The sequence below is a fragment of the Bombus huntii genome, chromosome 1, assembly GCF_024542735.1.
Source record: "Bombus huntii isolate Logan2020A chromosome 1, iyBomHunt1.1, whole genome shotgun sequence".
NCBI lineage: Eukaryota > Metazoa > Arthropoda > Insecta > Hymenoptera > Apidae > Bombus > Bombus huntii.
The window spans coordinates 3420068-3437213 of NC_066238.1; the positions used below are offsets into that span (position 1 = coordinate 3420068).

Below are 17146 nucleotides of genomic sequence, written 5' to 3' on the forward strand. Positions count from 1 at the left end.
TTCCATTCGATTCGAGAGTAAATAATAGTATCAAAGTTGGATAATTATGCAGACGATAAGTACATGTGTTTGAAGTCTACTACACAGGCCAGTGAACCACTGTAATCCTACAAGGCTAGAAACTGTGAAATGAATTATCATTTCTTGAGACGAGAAAAAAAACACGAACGTACGCGCACATCGGAACTAGATAAACGAACGACGATAGGCAAAATTAAAGTTCGACTAATGGTAGCTTTGCAAGTGTATTATCGTATAGCGTGCCACAGAACAAAAATGAAATACATAATGAATTATCGTAATAGTAAATAATAAGCGGAATTACGTCATAAACCTTGAAATTTTCAAATTCAAATCCAGGTCAATTAGGATAAACTAAAAAAAAAAAAAAAAACGGATATGTAACTTACGTTGACGAATTGTTGATAAGACGCGATGTACTGTTTTCTCGTAATTCTACGACGTCGGTGCATGTTGAATCGATGCCCTTGACGAAGATCTGGAATGTAATAAGAGAAGGAAAGATTCAATAGACATGTATGAAGAAGCGGAAACTTGGACAAGTCGCGTGATGTTTTGCAGGAGCATGCTAAACTGTGTGAATGCATTAGAGGGACACATACCGCCAGCAGAGAGTGCAGCCCTGATGGTGGCCGAGGAGAAGCCACACCCTGATTCATGTAAGGCTTAAAAACCTGACCAAGATCGTCCACAATCATCTGTCACCAATATAGTCATTTCCGTCTTTATACGACAAACAATTCTTTCAATTTTCTTTTCGATAATCGACAGATACGAATCGCGATAGAAATATGATATTACGTGTTTCATTATAAAATTTATTATAAGATAAAACTTATGTCCAATCCAAGTTATTTTATGTTCTTTCGAAGAATTGTTTGTTACTTGTCGCTTATTCCATCTACCTGTCATTGTGCATGTCATAATGCCATCTATGTATGTTGGTAAATTTTGTTTATTTGTAGTTTCATTGTGATACATTCGTTTTAAATTTATTTGCGACTATTATTTTTCTGCTTTCAGTATGATTCAAAAGTGCAGAGGAATCAAAGTGCTGATTATATGAAATCAAAATTACATTGCTGCTTCGCTACTACAAGACATACAAGTGGTCCTAGCAGAGAACAATATCACACTACCTATATTTTCGTGTTGACAATAGCAATTTAGAGGAGTACAATCGAGTATAATTCCGTTGTAAATGAGACAACAAGCTATTTTAATCACAATCAACCACCGATCACAGATGTATTATACATATTTAAGACGTTAGACGTCGAAAATTTAACGACATCGGTATCTTTTGTAAATGCTCATTCCTCAACTGTTCGTTTCTAATTATTCACCTTTTATTATTCTATGGTAAGGAATTTTCACTAGAAATTTACGATCTCATAAATCAGAGCAACTGTGTCTCGTAAATTATTTGAAATGCAATCTTTTCTTCTTAGGGGGGGAAAAAAAAAGATCGTTACTATCTCGAAATTTTAATTGTCTCAAGTTCATTTTCACTTTACGTAACTAAATACTTGCATTTCATCGGTCATAGTTCTATTTTAGCTTTTCATTACTCACACTGCTTCAGCCAAACACTCACACCATTACACTCGATTAAAAGTTGAATATAGTTGAATATACTTTCATTTGCATATAGAGCTTATATTCCTGACCTCACCACATATGTGAATATAAATGATAGGTGTTGTAAATATTAAGGAATATTGTGAATAGAAGTAGACACGTACTTACTTTATCGTAATCCTTTTTTTTTTATCATAGTTCGATAAAACTCTCAGCATTATGAGCTCTATGATTTATATACATATATATATATATATGTATGTATATATGTCTCTCTTCTGTCATCTGTGTGCAGTATGATAATCTGTTGTCCTATTATTATATCTGATTCTAGTCAATTCTAAGTATTCCTATGATTCTTATAAATAACATTAGTAGATATATTGGCTTCATTTCCATTCTAAGAGTATACATGCGCTATTGACACTGGCCTTTGTAGTAGTTTAAATGGAGGTAGGCCATTAAGGATTCTTACATTAACACATATGGTCTCCACAGATCGATTTATCGATTTGTAAATGTAAAGGCATAAAAAGAATGAGGAGTCATATGAATGTTAAACTTACAAGATTTTAAAACAAATTATATATATCACATTATCATTATTTTTTATATGAAACTGTAAGACCGACTTTTTCAATACTACCGCAGTTGGAGCATGTGTGGCGTAATGGGCATGTCCGCATGAATGTAATTTACTTCATTTAGATTAAAAACAAAAAAAAAAAAAAGAAAAAAGAAAACTCTGAATGGTAAATATTAATCTTCCGTATTTTTATTTCGAAATTTTCTCATCCTTGAGCTTATTTACATGATAAGATGCTAAAAGATAATTATATCGTAGAAGTCGCAGTTTGCCTATTGATCATGTAGACAAAAATTTAACTGAAACAAGTAACTTAATACAATTATTAAGTCTTCCAAACGTCATCGCTCTGGTGGATACAGATAACGTTTGAATGGAATATTCGTAACATACAAATTAATATTCATGAGCATATCGCATAAGTATTTGTAACTATAATATTGTGTTTTTCAGGTATTTTTTAACGTACTTGAGGATTAAGAAATAATTGAGTGAAAAATATTAATCATTAAAAATAAAATTATTTTTTAATATTTTTCTAGCGAAGAATTATCTTTATGTCATAAATTTCAGGATGCTGACGACAAAAAATTTTTTTAAATCTATAAAAATGATAATACATAATTCAAGTATAAAAAAGTTTTACTTTTCTGAAAAATCTGAGTATATTCTTAAATAAAATACAGAAACATGTTTGCCATGTTTTAAAAACGCAAGACGTTACTTCTTATAGACAAACTAATTTTCTATTAATCATTATAAAAAAATATTCAAACATATAATATTTACATAAATATATGAAGATCACTTTAATCTAAGTATATATTATACAAATACTAAAAAGGATAGCAAGTATTTGCAATCATAAAAAAAGAACATAGTAATAAAATTTGAATCTCGGTAACAGGATTGCTTCATCTTAATATAAATCAGAAGCATTTAACAAACGATTTAATGCCTGAATATGCAAACGGCCCGAAGGTACATTGCTAAGAAACAGCTCGATATCCTTTAACAGTTTCTTTCTACAAAGAATCGTAGAGGCTTGCTATTTGTCGTCTATCTAAATTGAAACGGTTTGGTAGATGAATGCCAAGAGTAGAGTAACAAGTATTGCAAACGCGCATGGAAAAAATGTGCATCTGATTAATGTTGGTGAACAGTTGTGTTTGCAGCTGGATCAGAGCGATCTTCCGGCGCACCCGCTCAACCGGAGAGACCACCGCCCCCGCTTCCCCCGCCACGCTTTCCGAACAGCGGTGTCTGACAATGGGAAACAGCTCCTCTTAATATTGGTAATCTAGTGATCATGAACGCGTCAATCCCACTGCCGCTACTGCTCACCACCAACAGTCTCACATTGGAGAATCAACTATACGAAATCATCACGGAGAGGAGCAAGGCCTGCGCGGCTTTCTTGCGGAACAGTTTACGTCGAGCAGTGAACGCGACCACTGTCAGTTGGAGTGTCGCGGAGAATTTCGAGAGTAACGTATCGTGCAATCATGCCTGATTCAATGGACGAAGAGGTTGAAAATGTGGATCACCTGTTGATTGTATTCGAATATTGAATAAAATGAAGTCGATCGCAAACGTTTAAGCGAGAAGCTCAAACGACCGATTTAGTTCGGTCTCGAGTATGCTCGCACGCGAGGTAACCTCTAAGAATGAATATATCTAGATACAAGATCGAAACGTTCTTGATTTCGCGAAATTTGCCAATTGCAATTTACCGAACAACATAGAACAATAGTAAGTGCAAATAGGTGGTCGAGACATCGAAAAGACTCGACGATGATTTGGGGATTTTTCGATACGATTTTGGTAGGCGAATCAACCGCAGCGTTCGATATGAGACGTAAGAATCTTTCCCACGTGAAACGTAGGGAAAAAATAGACGAAGGACGAGGTAATGAAGATCCTCGAAAAAGAACCTAACAAAATGTTGCGAAAGTGATTGTGCCTAGACATACGTTTGAAAGATAGAAAATGAAAAGAAAAGAAAATAGAAAACGCGTAAGTTGAATCGTGATCACTAAAAAGCATTTGAACTTCGTGCGACATCGAAGAATATAGAACATATAATTGCTAGATGCGACGAATCGTTTAACGAAACCCCAGAGGAAAAGAAGGTGTATATCTATATATATACTTCACTTTTATATCGTTAATTTCATAGGTTTTATTGGAATTATATGTCATTTTGTATCACTGTCGTCTTTATAAGTCATTGCACTGTAATATGGTTATGCGTTACGTGTTTGTTGATAAATTAAATTCGATAAATTTTACGGCTGAAGTTAGGAACAAATTTCGGATCTGGAATCGACCAAATTATTATTCAGTCAGCATTAAACCAAAACACGGACTCGGTCTATCACTTTAACAGTCGCAGTGTTTAAAGACATTAACTAAGATAATGTTGTATGTCGTTATACGGTGCCTCATAAAAACAACATTTATAAGTCGATCAATCATTTTATCTTATAAAAGTACGAGGACATAGTGGTACAAACGAACGGGTGTTGGTTATTGCGATAGTAAGTTTTGAATTATGCGCATGCGCAGTTTTATTTCGATAGTCAGTTTTAAAACTAAACGGATAACACCGACACAAACCTTTTTACGAGTTAAGATTAGTATTAATATGAAGCGAAAAATGAATTACGAATTAAGCTTTGACTAACAAATGTCAAATTATTATGGAATGTCAAACCCTTTCGTTTGGACCAGAAAATATTCTATAAAACCTCGTACATTTAGAGGCATGCCTTTTCTTACTACCTTTTGTCGTTAATATTTTACACCAAAATGCACTTCATTTGATGTCATGCAAATTCTTTGGGAAAAACTTCCCCTATATGTATATAGATGTATATACTGTATACTTCTATGGTACTTACCATGTCGTTGCATAAGAAGATGTATGATAATCCTATACTATTCGATATAGTATATTTAATTCCCTATTCAAAATAGCGTTACACGAAAATTAATTACATCGTTCGAGCGATATATCTATTCGATGCCGATACACACAAACGTTTCAACCGATCGCTTTAATCGAACTGAGATGAACATTGACCGGATGCACTGTATACTGTTTCAAGCGCCATCTTTTTGTTGGAGAACAAACAACACTTAAAATTTCATTCACTCAAAGATTATATTGGACATTAGATATATCTTATACAATAACATAAAATGATCTGATTTTTACAGAGAAATTAAAGCATTATTTTAAACTGTTACAGCTTTTTATTTATTTTCATGATTATACGTAACATCGATTGAAAAGTGTAAACAGATCGGATTACTTTTAGTTTTTACACACAAATTACGTTCAGAGATAGGGTAATAAGCACCAAAGAATACACTGACACCATCGGTAAATTCTCTTTCGCGCTAGCTTATAAATAAATTAAACAATCTCTCAAATCGGTTTGCTATTTAAATATCGCGTTATAATCGCGATACAGTACCTAGAATAGAATGAAAAATGAATAAATAAATAAATAACATCGTGTGCAGTAAATCGTATGCTATAATTTAATGAAAAAAAAAACAAAATAAAGGGAAAACTTTTAATTATAAGCTGTCCAAATCATACAGAATCAGTGAGAAAGGCAATAAAGCTATTGAACTGAAAATATGCTAAAGTAGATTTCCTTGCATTAGAGTATTATCAGAATTCCATTATTGATTATGGATACTTAGGCTAGAGATATACAAACATATATACATAGCTACTAGTTTATAGTAGCACATTGTAACGGGCTAATGATAACGATCGCAAACTTCGTTAATATCATACATGTATGTTGAACAAAAATGAACTGTACGTTTCCCACTCGTGTTATGGATGTACGATAATCGTGGACCGAGTGCTGGTAGCATATCCATTTTTTAAAATCATTACAAGCTTAAAGACGATAATTATACATAACTGCAATTACTTCAACTCAAACTAACTATGCATCTGAATGATGAGATCGATGAGTCGAATTCAGAAAAAACTCTGTATTGTGTTAGAAAAATTATTTTAAGACAAACAAAGGATTTACTTTTCACGTCTTAAAATTTGTTAAACTATATGTAAATTAGTAAGAGAAATTATCTGAGATTATTAGATGTGGATTAACTACGTTTATAAAATTTTTATCTTTCATGATTTTTTTTATTATCCTGTTGAGAAAAGGCATGCTGTGATATATATTCATTGAACATTTCGAAGCAAACACAAAATTATCTACATCTAAAAAGAAACAAAAGATAATCTATAAACGATTTTTCTACTTTCGCCACAATGAAAATTATAATTAATGTCATTAGATAAATATAACAATGAGATGCAGTTATGCCATATATATACATATGAATTTTGCAAAACACGAGACATTTCTCTTGTTTTCGAAGGTCTAAGGTCTAAAGTAATTTGTAGGTGTTCAAAGTGCTTTCAAAAAAAGAACAAAAAAATACACTTCCTCGTATCAGAAAATTAATTTCACTATAATTCATCCACACGTAACGATATAATAAATAACTGGTTTCTAAAACTGTAATATTATGAATATGCATATATATATATATATATATATATGCATATATACGAACAGCAACCTTTATGCGAGGACCTATCCGTACTCGACATGACTTTGATAACAAAATCAGTTATGATTGCATATATAGTTTTGAGTCAATGATATGATACTAAATTCACCGTGTATTGCAACGTTTATAGAGCCTTAAAGAAAGATAAAAAAAATTGGAACAGTCCAACAAAGTGATCAGAATAACGATTTGTAAAATAAGTTCACTGCCACTTTAACGACTTGTGCTCCACGGAGAGCGCCAATATTCCAAATGTGAATGTGTACAGTTATGTGAAAAGTACTTATAACTTAATTATATTTACATAATATTAATTAGAGTTATGTAAAACTAAATAGCATGTAATAATATTAAGAATGATATACATATGTAGGGTACAGATAAAAGAAAAAACCATCGATTGCAAAACTATTATATTCCTGACAAGAAAAAGATTATGCCTGCTCATTTGTATATTATACGTAAATCTTAACGCAGAAAAGTTTCTCTGGTAGAAATTCTACTTATTGACGTGATTCTTCTTTCTGAATATTTATTTCATAAAAAAGGTTATATCTTTTTAGTTTGTTTCATTTTAATTAGAATATATATTCGGTCACAGATATTTGGGAAAGAAGTTAATATTTTGTTTAAAAAAGATAAATTTCTCTTCAATGGCCTGTAAACAATTTCTTATCTTCAAATTTGTTAAAATACTACAAGTTAATTTTATATTTATGAAGCATTATATAGATATCTCTTTTTTGAGGAGAAACCATTTCATATTTTCTGGAAAAACATTTTAATTATTTTCAATTCATGCAATGTTATTTTGAGTTTGTATTACTAAAAAAGATACAAACATATAATATTGCAAACATGGTTTTATTTGCAATTGTATATATACGTAGCAATTGTCTATAATATTTTAATTACATACTTATGATTAATGTATTTAAGCTGAACAGATAAATTTAAGTGGGAAGATCATATACAACATCTTTTAAAATCTACAAATAAAAATATTTACTAAGTAATATCAGTGTTTTTAATTATTTAGTTAGAGAGATGTATATGAAAAAAGCAAACATTTTTTTTCCATGTAATTAAATATATTTTATAAAAAAACATTTGGAATTTGAAATTTGGAATTTTGTTCTGAATACTTATGGTTTACATTCTTGATGATAGGATTCCAATGTTCGAAAATCTCTCCATGTTGGAGGTAAAGCACTGTGTAAATGTAAACCACAACGTTTACATGGATCACTAAACAGATTATTTAAACTATGGAACCAAGTCTGTAAAAATAATAATACGAATTGAATAAGTTAAATTTTATATCTGTTATATTATTCAAATCCTATTATCCTTATTACTTCCTTACCATAAATGATCGGACAGCTAATTCAGGTAATGTAGGGGAATAAAAATGTAACATAGCAGCGTGAGCATTTTCCGTTACTTTTCTAAAAACCTTGTGTCTGGACTCTGTCCATAAATCCATAGTTTCTCCATAACCTTTAACTACTACCCATTCAATCATTAAACCTTTAAACGCTATGACTCCTTTTAAAACATGTCCTAGGGTAACATGTAATACTACATTTGATGCAAATGGTCGAGATACAGATACTGTCATATCATTAAAAAGTCTATCAAATGTGGCTATTAATGAATCAACTTGTCTATAAAGGAAATAAAATATATATCAATAATCTTATTAATATTAACTCATAAGTTATAATTTAAACTATGCTACTTATAACTATGTCATTGAGACAATTTAACTTACTGTTGAGGAACATTATGATTACTCGTTTGGATTCGACCTCTTTTTGCTCTGCTAGTAGTATTATAAGACCTTTTCAGAGAATTTTGGCTAAGTATTGCTTGAGCAACATTGCTATATTCATGAACTTTATCCGTCCACTTGTAACTATTTACTAATGTACTATACAATGCTTGTCTTTCTTGCGTTGTTTCTTGACTAAGATATGTAGTACTTGCTAAATTAAATGGTCCTGGTGGTGGATTTAAACTGCTTACAGCTTGTTCAACATCTCTAAATACAAAAAAAGAATGTTTAGTACAATATGGTTTTATGATAAGTGTATTGTTAGAAATTTAATACCTTAGGTTGACATTGACTGTTGTTAAAAGTTCTTGCAATTCAAGCAAATATTTATTTTCTTTATTTTCTTCCCCATGATCAGCACGTAGTCCATTCCCTAAAGAGTCAAAGACCTGGCCAACACTTGAGCGTAATACCTTAATTGCTGTCAGTGCAGTCTGTAGCTGTTCCATTTTTATCGTTATTAATATCTGTTCATATACATCATATGCTAGTATTCCTAATAGAGCAGTCTTTCATATTTCTTCTTTCAATGTACATATAAAATTGAAAAAAATATGTAAAGAGCATAAAACCTTCTTCTATTATTAAACCACCTTCCAATAACGACAATAATAGATTCGTAAAATAATTAACCTCTCAAAACATTACGCCACGAACAAGATACCTCATAGATCTAACACTCAACTATTCGTCACGATCATGGTCATGGAAGTAATAGAAGAATGTGAAATAACGGGAGGACCAAAGGACATAGGAAAAACGCTAAAGGAGACTAAACCACTGAGCTTGCTGAATGACTAAACTAAACTACTTTTCGTAATTTTTCACCACTTATTTGAAGTACGTACATATACAATATTTCATTTGGTACAGAAAAATATTTATGTATATTATATAACATTTATTAAACATTAGTTAAATACAAAATAATAATAATATAATCATAATAATCATATATGTAAGACAAAAGTCTCTATTACCTTTGTCGTGGCGCCACTTTTTTCTTTCATCCCCACTACTACTCGGTCCGTCATGAATCGTGTACGCTACTGCACTAAAAAAAAAGAAAAAGAGGCAGAGACGACTCGAGCTATCTTTATACGATGGTATTACACAACGAATTCTAACTTTTCGATTAAAGCGCCTTACTGTGGACAAATTGACTAAAACTGGCCGGTCATTAAGAGTCTTATCCCCACAACAGAAGTTTCCAGACCTGTATATATGACCGTGGCCATATTAATCTTTAAAAAATTTCAATTATCTTCAGATGCAACGTAAATATTTTAAGATTAAATGATGGGATCGGTATTAAGATCCTTAAATTTATGGTTTATTCGCGCTTTATAAGAATATTGAAAAATAAATATAGTGTTATGTTTTAAAAAATACTTATAACCTTGAAATTTTGCAAAAAAAACAATCATGAGAAAAATCTATTTTCACCATTATGTGTACCCTTGAAATGGTGTAACTTTGCCTTGAAAAGATTTTTTATATAGCGATAAATAAAGCAGATGTTAGGTGATCCTATTTATCTGGTCCACTTTGTATATGATATATATACATTTACACGTATTGTATACGCACACATGCGCTGATAGAGATGATATTAAGTGAAAATTTGACATCGGAATAATACGGACTCAGCTGTCACTTTCTTGAATAATTTTAATGTATAGTTTTGTAATTTAAAACGTGACGTTAAGAGATGATGTCCGAAAGAGATTATGCGCCACTTAGTGCTGCTTGTGTACGTTCTCTTAATGATAAACTTTATGAAAAACGAAAAGCAGCTGCTTTAGAAATAGAAAAGTAAGGTTATATTTCTTGTTTACTTGTTTATAATATTATTTATTCTTGACATTTATTAATAATATTTTATTCCAGAATGGTAAAAGAATTTGCTGCACACAATAATACCGTTCAAATAAAACGATTATTAAAAGTATTAGGCCAAGATCTTGCTACATCACAAAATCCGCATACAAGAAAAGGTGGTTTAATAGGTCTTGCAGCAATAGCAGTAGGATTGGGAAAAGATACTGGTCAATATATAGAAGATTTAATTCACCCTATCCTAGCTTGTTTCTGTGATTCTGATTTACGTGTAAGATATTATGCTTGTGAAAGCTTATACAATGTAGTGAAAGTAGCAAGAGGTGCTGTATTGCCACAATTTACAGATATTTTTGCAGCACTTAGTAAATTAGCTTGTGACTCAGAACAAAGTGTAAAAAATGCTACTGAGTTACTTGATAGACTAATGAAGGTAATTTAAAATTGTGGAATACACAGCATATATAATATAAAATTATTTATCTTAAACACTATTTCAGGATATTGTAACTGAGAGTGGTCTATTTGATCTAGTTGGATTTATGCCTTTATTACGAGAACGCATTTATACTAAAAATCCATTTGGTAGGCAGTTTGTAATAGCTTGGGTGTCTGTCTTAGATGCTGTCCCCAACATGGATTTTATCATATTTTTGCCTGAAATTCTTGATGGTTTATTTAGAATATTAGAGGATCCAATGCCAGAAATTAAGAAAGTTACAGACACAGTTCTGGGTGAATTTTTAAGAAGTATAAAGGCTAGTCCTGGAAGAGTAGATTTTCCAGGAATGATAAATATCTTAATTACACATGCCCAAAGTACAGATGAATTATTACAATTAACAGCAATTACATGGATTAAGGAATTTGTACAATTATCAGGTCCTCTTATGCTTCCTTATATGTCTGGTATTCTTATAGCAGTATTACCATGTTTAGCATATGATGGAGATACTAGAAAAAGTATTAAAGAAACTGCAACACAAGTGAATATGAACTTGATGAAATTAATAACTATGGAAAATAAAGAAGTTGTATATAATGCTAGTGAAACTGGTGCTCAAACTCAAAAAGGTAAAATTATATTTTCTTAAAATCTTCTAAAAAGTTCTAAAATACTTAAAGAATGATCATAATAAAAAAACTGATTTTTTCAGATTCTAGTCAAACTTATTCCCTAGCTGAAAGTTTAGATTTATCTAGTGTTGTTGAAGTGTTAACAAAACACTTAATGTATATATCAGTCCAAACAAAAGTTGCTGTTTTAAAATGGATTCATCATTTGTTCATAAACATTCCACATAAAATGTTTAATCATATAGAAAATTTGTTCCCAATTTTAATGAAGTCTTTAAGTGATAATTCAGATGAAGTGGTGCAACAAACATTAGTTGTAATGGCTGAAATAATTAGCTCAAAATCACCTGAAGCGGCAATTCCAGATTCAAATGCAGAAATGCAAAACAAATATTTTACAAAATTTATTGTAAATTTATTAAGAATATTTTCAACAGACAGACATTTATTAGAAGAAAGAGGAGCTTTTATTATTAGAGAATTATGTGTATTATTAAGTGCTGAAGATATTTATAAAACATTAGCAAAAATATTGTTGGAGGAACCAAATTTAAATTTTGCATGTACAATGATACAAACTTTAAACGTTATACTATTAACAAGTTCAGAATTATTTGATTTGCGCAATAAACTTAAAGATTTAGATTCTGTAGTGAGTATACTTTAAATATTATTTACATATTTAAATGTTTTATATATTTATATGTTTTAAACTATATGTGTTCTTATAGGAAAGTTGCGAATTGTTCAAATGTTTATATGTATCCTGGTGTCACAATCCTGTTGCAACTGTAGCACTGTGCCTTTTATCGCAACATTATGAACATGCATGTAATATTATTCGATCATTGTATCCTTTATTATCGTATTATATCAAACTTTAAAATTAATTTTTTCTAATCTAATATTTCTTAATTAAAAATAAATTAGCGAAAATATAGAAGTAACTGTCGAATTTCTTACTGAAATAGATAAATTGGTACAACTGATCGAGTCTCCAATATTTACTTGTAAGTATATTGAATTATTGTGGTATTTAAATTATATTTACAGAAAAATAATGCATTTTAGATTTGAGATTACAACTTCTAGAAAGGGAAGAAAATGATGCTTTAGTATATGCACTTTATGGTCTGCTTATGATTCTTCCTCAAAGTGAAGCATATGCAACTTTACAAAGACGTTTAGCAGCAATTCCACCAACAACAAAATCTATACCAAAAACAGTATCGAGGTCAAAATCATTTAAAGATACATTTAATTTCCCTGAATTATTGAAACATTTTCACACTACTCAAGAACAACATAAAGAACAAAAACGTAAACTGCGATTAACAAATTTAACAGAAAGAAATACAAATCATGCAGACATATAAATAACATTTTTATAATATTAAATTTTAAATAATTATAAATAATAATTTATGTGATAGTAAACTTGTGTATATGTATATATACACAGATGGATACATACTTTTAAACTTTGTTATTGTATGAATTACTTGTCAAAAGAAATTTACACATTTTTATGATATTTTCTTTTTATTACAAAATTATGATATATTATCAAAATAAATTGTTTTTTCATAATATTTAATATATACAGTTAACTTTACAATTACTATTTATTGGCTTTGTACATATAAGTACATCAAAACGATAAATAGAATAAATGTATTGGTATTTACAGTCTTTTCCTCATTAAAAAAATAATAAAATTTATGAAACATTTTGCTAGAGTGATGTATACTCTGAATCATCTGTATCATCTAGACTATCAAGCTTTGATATACGGTCAAGTTGATCTATAAGTAAATCATTTTTATATAGAATCATTGCAATTCTTTCCTGCATGACACACATGTTCTTCCATTTTTTTGTACTTTCTTGAGCGGGTAAATTAGTTTTTTCAATAGTTCTTAATTTCTCCGGAAATCTGTCTATTAAATGTAAGAAATTCTCATAACGTTCCTTGCTTTCATGAGACAAGCGATAAGAATACGTTTCTAATATATGTTCATAATTATCTACATCTTTGTCTAAGATTTGAATTTGTAGGAAAACCGTTTGTGCCATTTTATACCAATCAGCAACACATTCAGATCGGCTTATCATAGATGGTACACAAAATGTTTCAAGAAGATTCTTTATTCTTTGTCCCGTTGATGTAACCTGAAAATAAGTGGAGAGAGATTAAAAATAAATATTGGTTTTCTTTTTATAATGCTCTGCTTTCTTGTCTACATGATATGAAGATATCTATATTGAAAAAATACCTTTATTCGTTCCAGAACATGAAACTGTTCATCATTGTATGTAAGGCCACGAGTAGCTCTGTCTCTTAATAAATGTTGCCAACCATCTCGTAAACGGTCAACTAAAGTTGATGCCTTTTGGCTCGCTTTGTTGGCCCATGGACACCACAATCCACGAATAATATTGTCCCATTCACCACGCAGACTACCTTCCTTCATGTACCTATATTTGAAATAATAAAACCAATTTTATTCAAATGGTATAAATCATTCTTATTAGACAAACCAAGAGAGAATGCTAACAAATATTAATCACCTCTGATGAAGCTGCACTACCGCAGGTGCTAATTCAGTCAAAAGTTCTTTACTTTTCAAATCCAATTCTTTTTTCCAATTCTTCATTTCTAAAGTGTTTTGACTTCCAAGCTTTCTAAAAATTTGCCAAGCAAGATTTTCACTTCTTTCTATTGCTATAACTGTATCTTCTATAGCTTTTGTAAAATCTTTGGAATGTTGACATTTTTCTAATAATCTTGTGAGTTCTGTTGAGACAAGTCCACTGAAAGCTTCGATCGCATCCTGTGACAGTTTACTACACAATACTAGTTTGTCGATTCTTCTTTTGCAAACATAGCCTACAGAACAAGCTACTTTTGCTTGACTAGCATCATTTTCAACAGACACTAAATTTGCAAATACTGGGAATTTAGGTAATTCTGAATCCACAGGCAAATCAACATTATTGTTTTCTTTAGAAAATAACATTAATGGTTTGCTCTCAGATGTATTAGGATAACCTTTTCCAGGAGTACATTCTTCGACAATATTTGTTAAAAATGTATCTCCAAAAAGAATTATCTGAGCATGAGGTGCAATGTCAGTTTGATCTTGTATATGTACTTGAAGCGCTGTCAACTTTTCTTCAAGATGCAGGAAGACTTTTATGAGACTCCCTTTATGCATGTTAAATATGTGTATACGTTTTCTGCAAAGAGTATCAGTTACTTCTGAAAAGAATCGTTCAAAACTCCACATTTTTTGGGGATCAACTTCTAGTAAACCAGCTAATAACGGCGTTACAATTTTTTTTAAACCAATACTCAGCTGACAATTTTGTGGTAATTCTCTATTCCATTCGATAGGTCCACTTTCAGAAGTTTGTACACCAGATATAACACCAGATGCTTTTTTTGTAATAATATAAAACATTGTTTCTTTATTCCTACGACCACCAAACGGTCTAAATGGTAAATTTCCTGTAGCTACATGATACAATGTCACACCTATAGACCACAAATCTACAGTTGCCCCAAAGGTTTTGCCAACAGGTTTACGTAAGACTGCACGTTCATATATATCTGGATGTAAATATTCCTCCGTACCGTACAAAGATACAAATTGCTGATCTTCTTGCAATTCTCTGGCAGCACCAAAATCAGTAAGTTTATAAATCGTACTACCATCATCAGCAATGAATTTCATTATATTACCTATAAGAATAGTAATAATTTATGACTTTATTAAACAGATAGATATATCATATTTTTCAAACTTATATGTTTATATTTTTATATTATATAATTTCCTACCTGGTTTTAAATCTCTATGTACTAAATTATTATCGCGTAAATGTTTCATTCCAGCAGTTAAATGTTCCAAGACTAATAAAAATTCGCTCTCTGCTAGCCCATAAGTATTTTCTGGATCGTCTAAGATGTTGAAGAGACTGCCTCCGGTACAAAGCTCCATAACAATTACCGTTCCACGTCCATCTTGCTCTTCTTCAATTGCTAACAGTTGAACGATATTTTCATGATTTACTTTTTTAAGGACTTCAAATTCTCGCATCTGTACATCATGTGGCCGCATATGACTGAGCTGATTGAACGTTTTAACCGCGACGGGTTCCCCGTTGTTTTTATTCACACCTTGAAAAACTGCACCAGTTGCACCTTTCCCAAGAACGCTAGTTGTACACCATACAAAATTTGTCGATCCACGTAAAAAAGACATTTTTAAACTTTTCGGAGCTTATACAAAATTTGTGAGTTTGAAAATTTGACAAGCAGTTTAACCTATTTTATGATTGACAAATTTTAAAACTACAATTCTCCCGTACGTATTTATATATATTATACATCTGTAAACTTTCTACTTTTCAGGATTATTCTTAATCGTTTCATAACACGTTACATGAAAATTTATGCGAATGATTAATAATGCACTCTTGTCAGTGATCAGCAACTTTCGAATAAAGTACATATGTATCGGTACAATTGTACAACTTGTTATTCAGTGTGTGCAGGAGCGTAACAGTACTTCCAGATCCTCGGCCTTTCATGCAGTGACAGATAGTAATAAATAATAATTCTTATTAAAAGTATATAATGTTTAGCGATATCTATATTATGTTATCAATCAAATTCATATAACAGTAAAAGTGCATAAAAATTAATAACACAACAAATTAAATGGTTTCGTGTATTATATCGCGTGACATAAATAATGTATATATACAAAGATGGAAAAAAGACTCATAAAACGTTACATGGGTAAAGGAGCTATTGCTGTCTATCGTCCGCTGTCATGCGACTCACGCGTTGCTATATTGTTTTATTTGCATGTGGTGGCACTTTCGGCCAATACGCGTGTTGTTTAACTCTACGGTCTGTCAAAAACAACCAATCAGATCAGTATTCTTTCCAGAAAACCTCTTTTCATCTCTGCTACGTATGCGATTGTCATCAAAGTAAAGGCGTTTTTAAAGATTTCAAGGTTACTTCTATTTCTTTATTAAATTATATATTTTTTCTACATCAATCGATGCGTTCTTTATCCTCTATAAAAACATACTGTGGTGCTTGTATACAGAAGCGATTAACTTAAAAGATATTTTAACCACAAGTTAACAAAACTTTTCATACGAAAGACAAGGGAAACATAAATTGGTTCTGCGTTTCTTTGTCTTTTATACGATAGATTGTATGAAATTAAAGTTAAAGTATCTTTCAGACGAATCGTTTAGACCCTATACTTTTATCAGTTGCGATATACACTCTGTATAGAGATACACCCTCTGAAATTTCCTCTCTGATTTTGTATGATTAAATAAGTTGAATGAAAATCCATAATAAACCTTGATAACTTTTACGATAACGTAGAGTTATTGAGAAGAAGATATGCAATGCATGATGTAAACATTAAATCATTGCAACATTATTAACGTTGAATTAAGAATATTGGATTAAGAAATATGAATCGCAAGAAACAGAGTTTAGACGAACTCGTCCGCATATACTTCTCAGCTATATAATTTAATTATCAGTAATTAAACAAGAA

General features: G+C 30.9%; 4 protein-coding genes across 18 annotated transcripts in view; 2 read left to right on the forward strand and 2 right to left on the reverse strand.

Annotated features, from left to right (window-relative positions):
* LOC126871700 (glucose transporter type 1) overlaps positions 1-5758 on the forward strand; it is a 32994-nt gene extending 27236 nt beyond the window's left edge. For 8 of the 12 annotated variants that reach the window (XM_050630805.1, XM_050630796.1, XM_050630824.1 and 5 more), the window contains 2 exons: positions 583-680; positions 3352-5758. In XM_050630805.1, the coding sequence (XP_050486762.1) occupies positions 583-680; positions 3352-3455 (202 nt within the window). In that variant the 3' untranslated portion in view covers positions 3456-5758. Of the gene's footprint in view, positions 1-360; positions 506-582; positions 681-1044; positions 2814-3351 lie in introns of those variants that run through there. The other 4 variants (XR_007691725.1, XM_050630840.1, XM_050630831.1 and 1 more) reach the window with 4 other exon arrangements.
* Positions 5759-7644: 1886 nt separating this feature from the next.
* On the reverse strand, positions 7645-9824 carry LOC126872358 (mediator of RNA polymerase II transcription subunit 27). Of its 2 annotated transcripts, XM_050632224.1 has the most exons (5): positions 9617-9824; positions 8913-9076; positions 8574-8843; positions 8166-8466; positions 7645-8079 (listed from the first exon to the last, which is right to left on the reverse strand). In XM_050632224.1, the coding sequence occupies exons 1-5, from the start codon at positions 9668-9670 to the stop codon at positions 7945-7947; spliced, it is 924 nt and encodes a 307-aa protein (XP_050488181.1). In that variant the 5' UTR covers positions 9671-9824; the 3' UTR covers positions 7645-7944. The 2 variants fall into 2 exon arrangements, with proteins under 2 accessions (XP_050488181.1, XP_050488191.1); XM_050632234.1 differs by lacking the exon at positions 9617-9824 and having other exon boundaries at positions 8913-9464.
* Positions 9825-9852: 28 nt separating this feature from the next.
* On the forward strand, positions 9853-13244 carry LOC126871857 (protein VAC14 homolog). 2 transcript variants are annotated; one of them, XM_050631144.1, is made up of 7 exons: positions 9853-10451; positions 10527-10908; positions 10976-11549; positions 11633-12204; positions 12284-12402; positions 12483-12562; positions 12624-13244. In XM_050631144.1, exons 1-7 carry the CDS (start codon positions 10348-10350, stop codon positions 12926-12928), a joined length of 2136 nt encoding a protein of 711 aa, XP_050487101.1. In that variant the 5' UTR covers positions 9853-10347; the 3' UTR covers positions 12929-13244. The 2 variants fall into 2 exon arrangements, with proteins under 2 accessions (XP_050487101.1, XP_050487110.1); XM_050631153.1 differs by having other exon boundaries at positions 12524-12562; positions 12624-12664.
* Positions 13159-16586, reverse strand: LOC126871818 (inhibitor of nuclear factor kappa-B kinase subunit epsilon). 2 transcript variants are annotated; one of them, XM_050631087.1, is made up of 4 exons: positions 15397-16586; positions 14124-15297; positions 13829-14030; positions 13159-13724 (listed from the first exon to the last, which is right to left on the reverse strand). In XM_050631087.1, exons 1-4 carry the CDS (start codon positions 15818-15820, stop codon positions 13287-13289), a joined length of 2238 nt encoding a protein of 745 aa, XP_050487044.1. In that variant the 5' UTR covers positions 15821-16586; the 3' UTR covers positions 13159-13286. The 2 variants fall into 2 exon arrangements, with proteins under 2 accessions (XP_050487044.1, XP_050487046.1); XM_050631089.1 differs by having other exon boundaries at positions 14124-15322; positions 15397-15532.
* Between the last annotated feature and the right edge of the window lie 560 nt (positions 16587-17146).

Excerpts from the sequence above, each read along its gene's own strand:
- LOC126872358 (XM_050632224.1), bottom strand. The coding sequence starts at position 9,670 with ATGACGGACCGAGTAGTAGTGGGGATGAAAGAAAAAAGTGGCGCCACG. Across the intron at positions 8,844-8,912 it reads ACAGTCAATGTCAACCTAAG|AGATGTTGAACAAGCTGTAA; the intron begins GTATTAAATTTC and ends TTTTGTATTTAG. Across the intron at positions 8,080-8,165 it reads TAGCTGTCCGATCATTTATG|ACTTGGTTCCATAGTTTAAA; the intron begins GTAAGGAAGTAA and ends TTATTTTTACAG.
- LOC126871857 (XM_050631144.1), top strand. The coding sequence starts at position 10,348 with ATGATGTCCGAAAGAGATTATGCGCCACTTAGTGCTGCTTGTGTACGT. Across the intron at positions 10,909-10,975 it reads TACTTGATAGACTAATGAAG|GATATTGTAACTGAGAGTGG; the intron begins GTAATTTAAAAT and ends ACACTATTTCAG. Across the intron at positions 12,563-12,623 it reads CGAGTCTCCAATATTTACTT|ATTTGAGATTACAACTTCTA; the intron begins GTAAGTATATTG and ends AATGCATTTTAG.
- LOC126871818 (XM_050631087.1), bottom strand. The coding sequence starts at position 15,820 with ATGTCTTTTTTACGTGGATCGACAAATTTTGTATGGTGTACAACTAGC. Across the intron at positions 14,031-14,123 it reads GTAGTGCAGCTTCATCAGAG|GTACATGAAGGAAGGTAGTC; the intron begins GTGATTAATATT and ends TTTCAAATATAG. Across the intron at positions 13,725-13,828 it reads ATGTTCTGGAACGAATAAAG|GTTACATCAACGGGACAAAG; the intron begins GTATTTTTTCAA and ends ACTTATTTTCAG.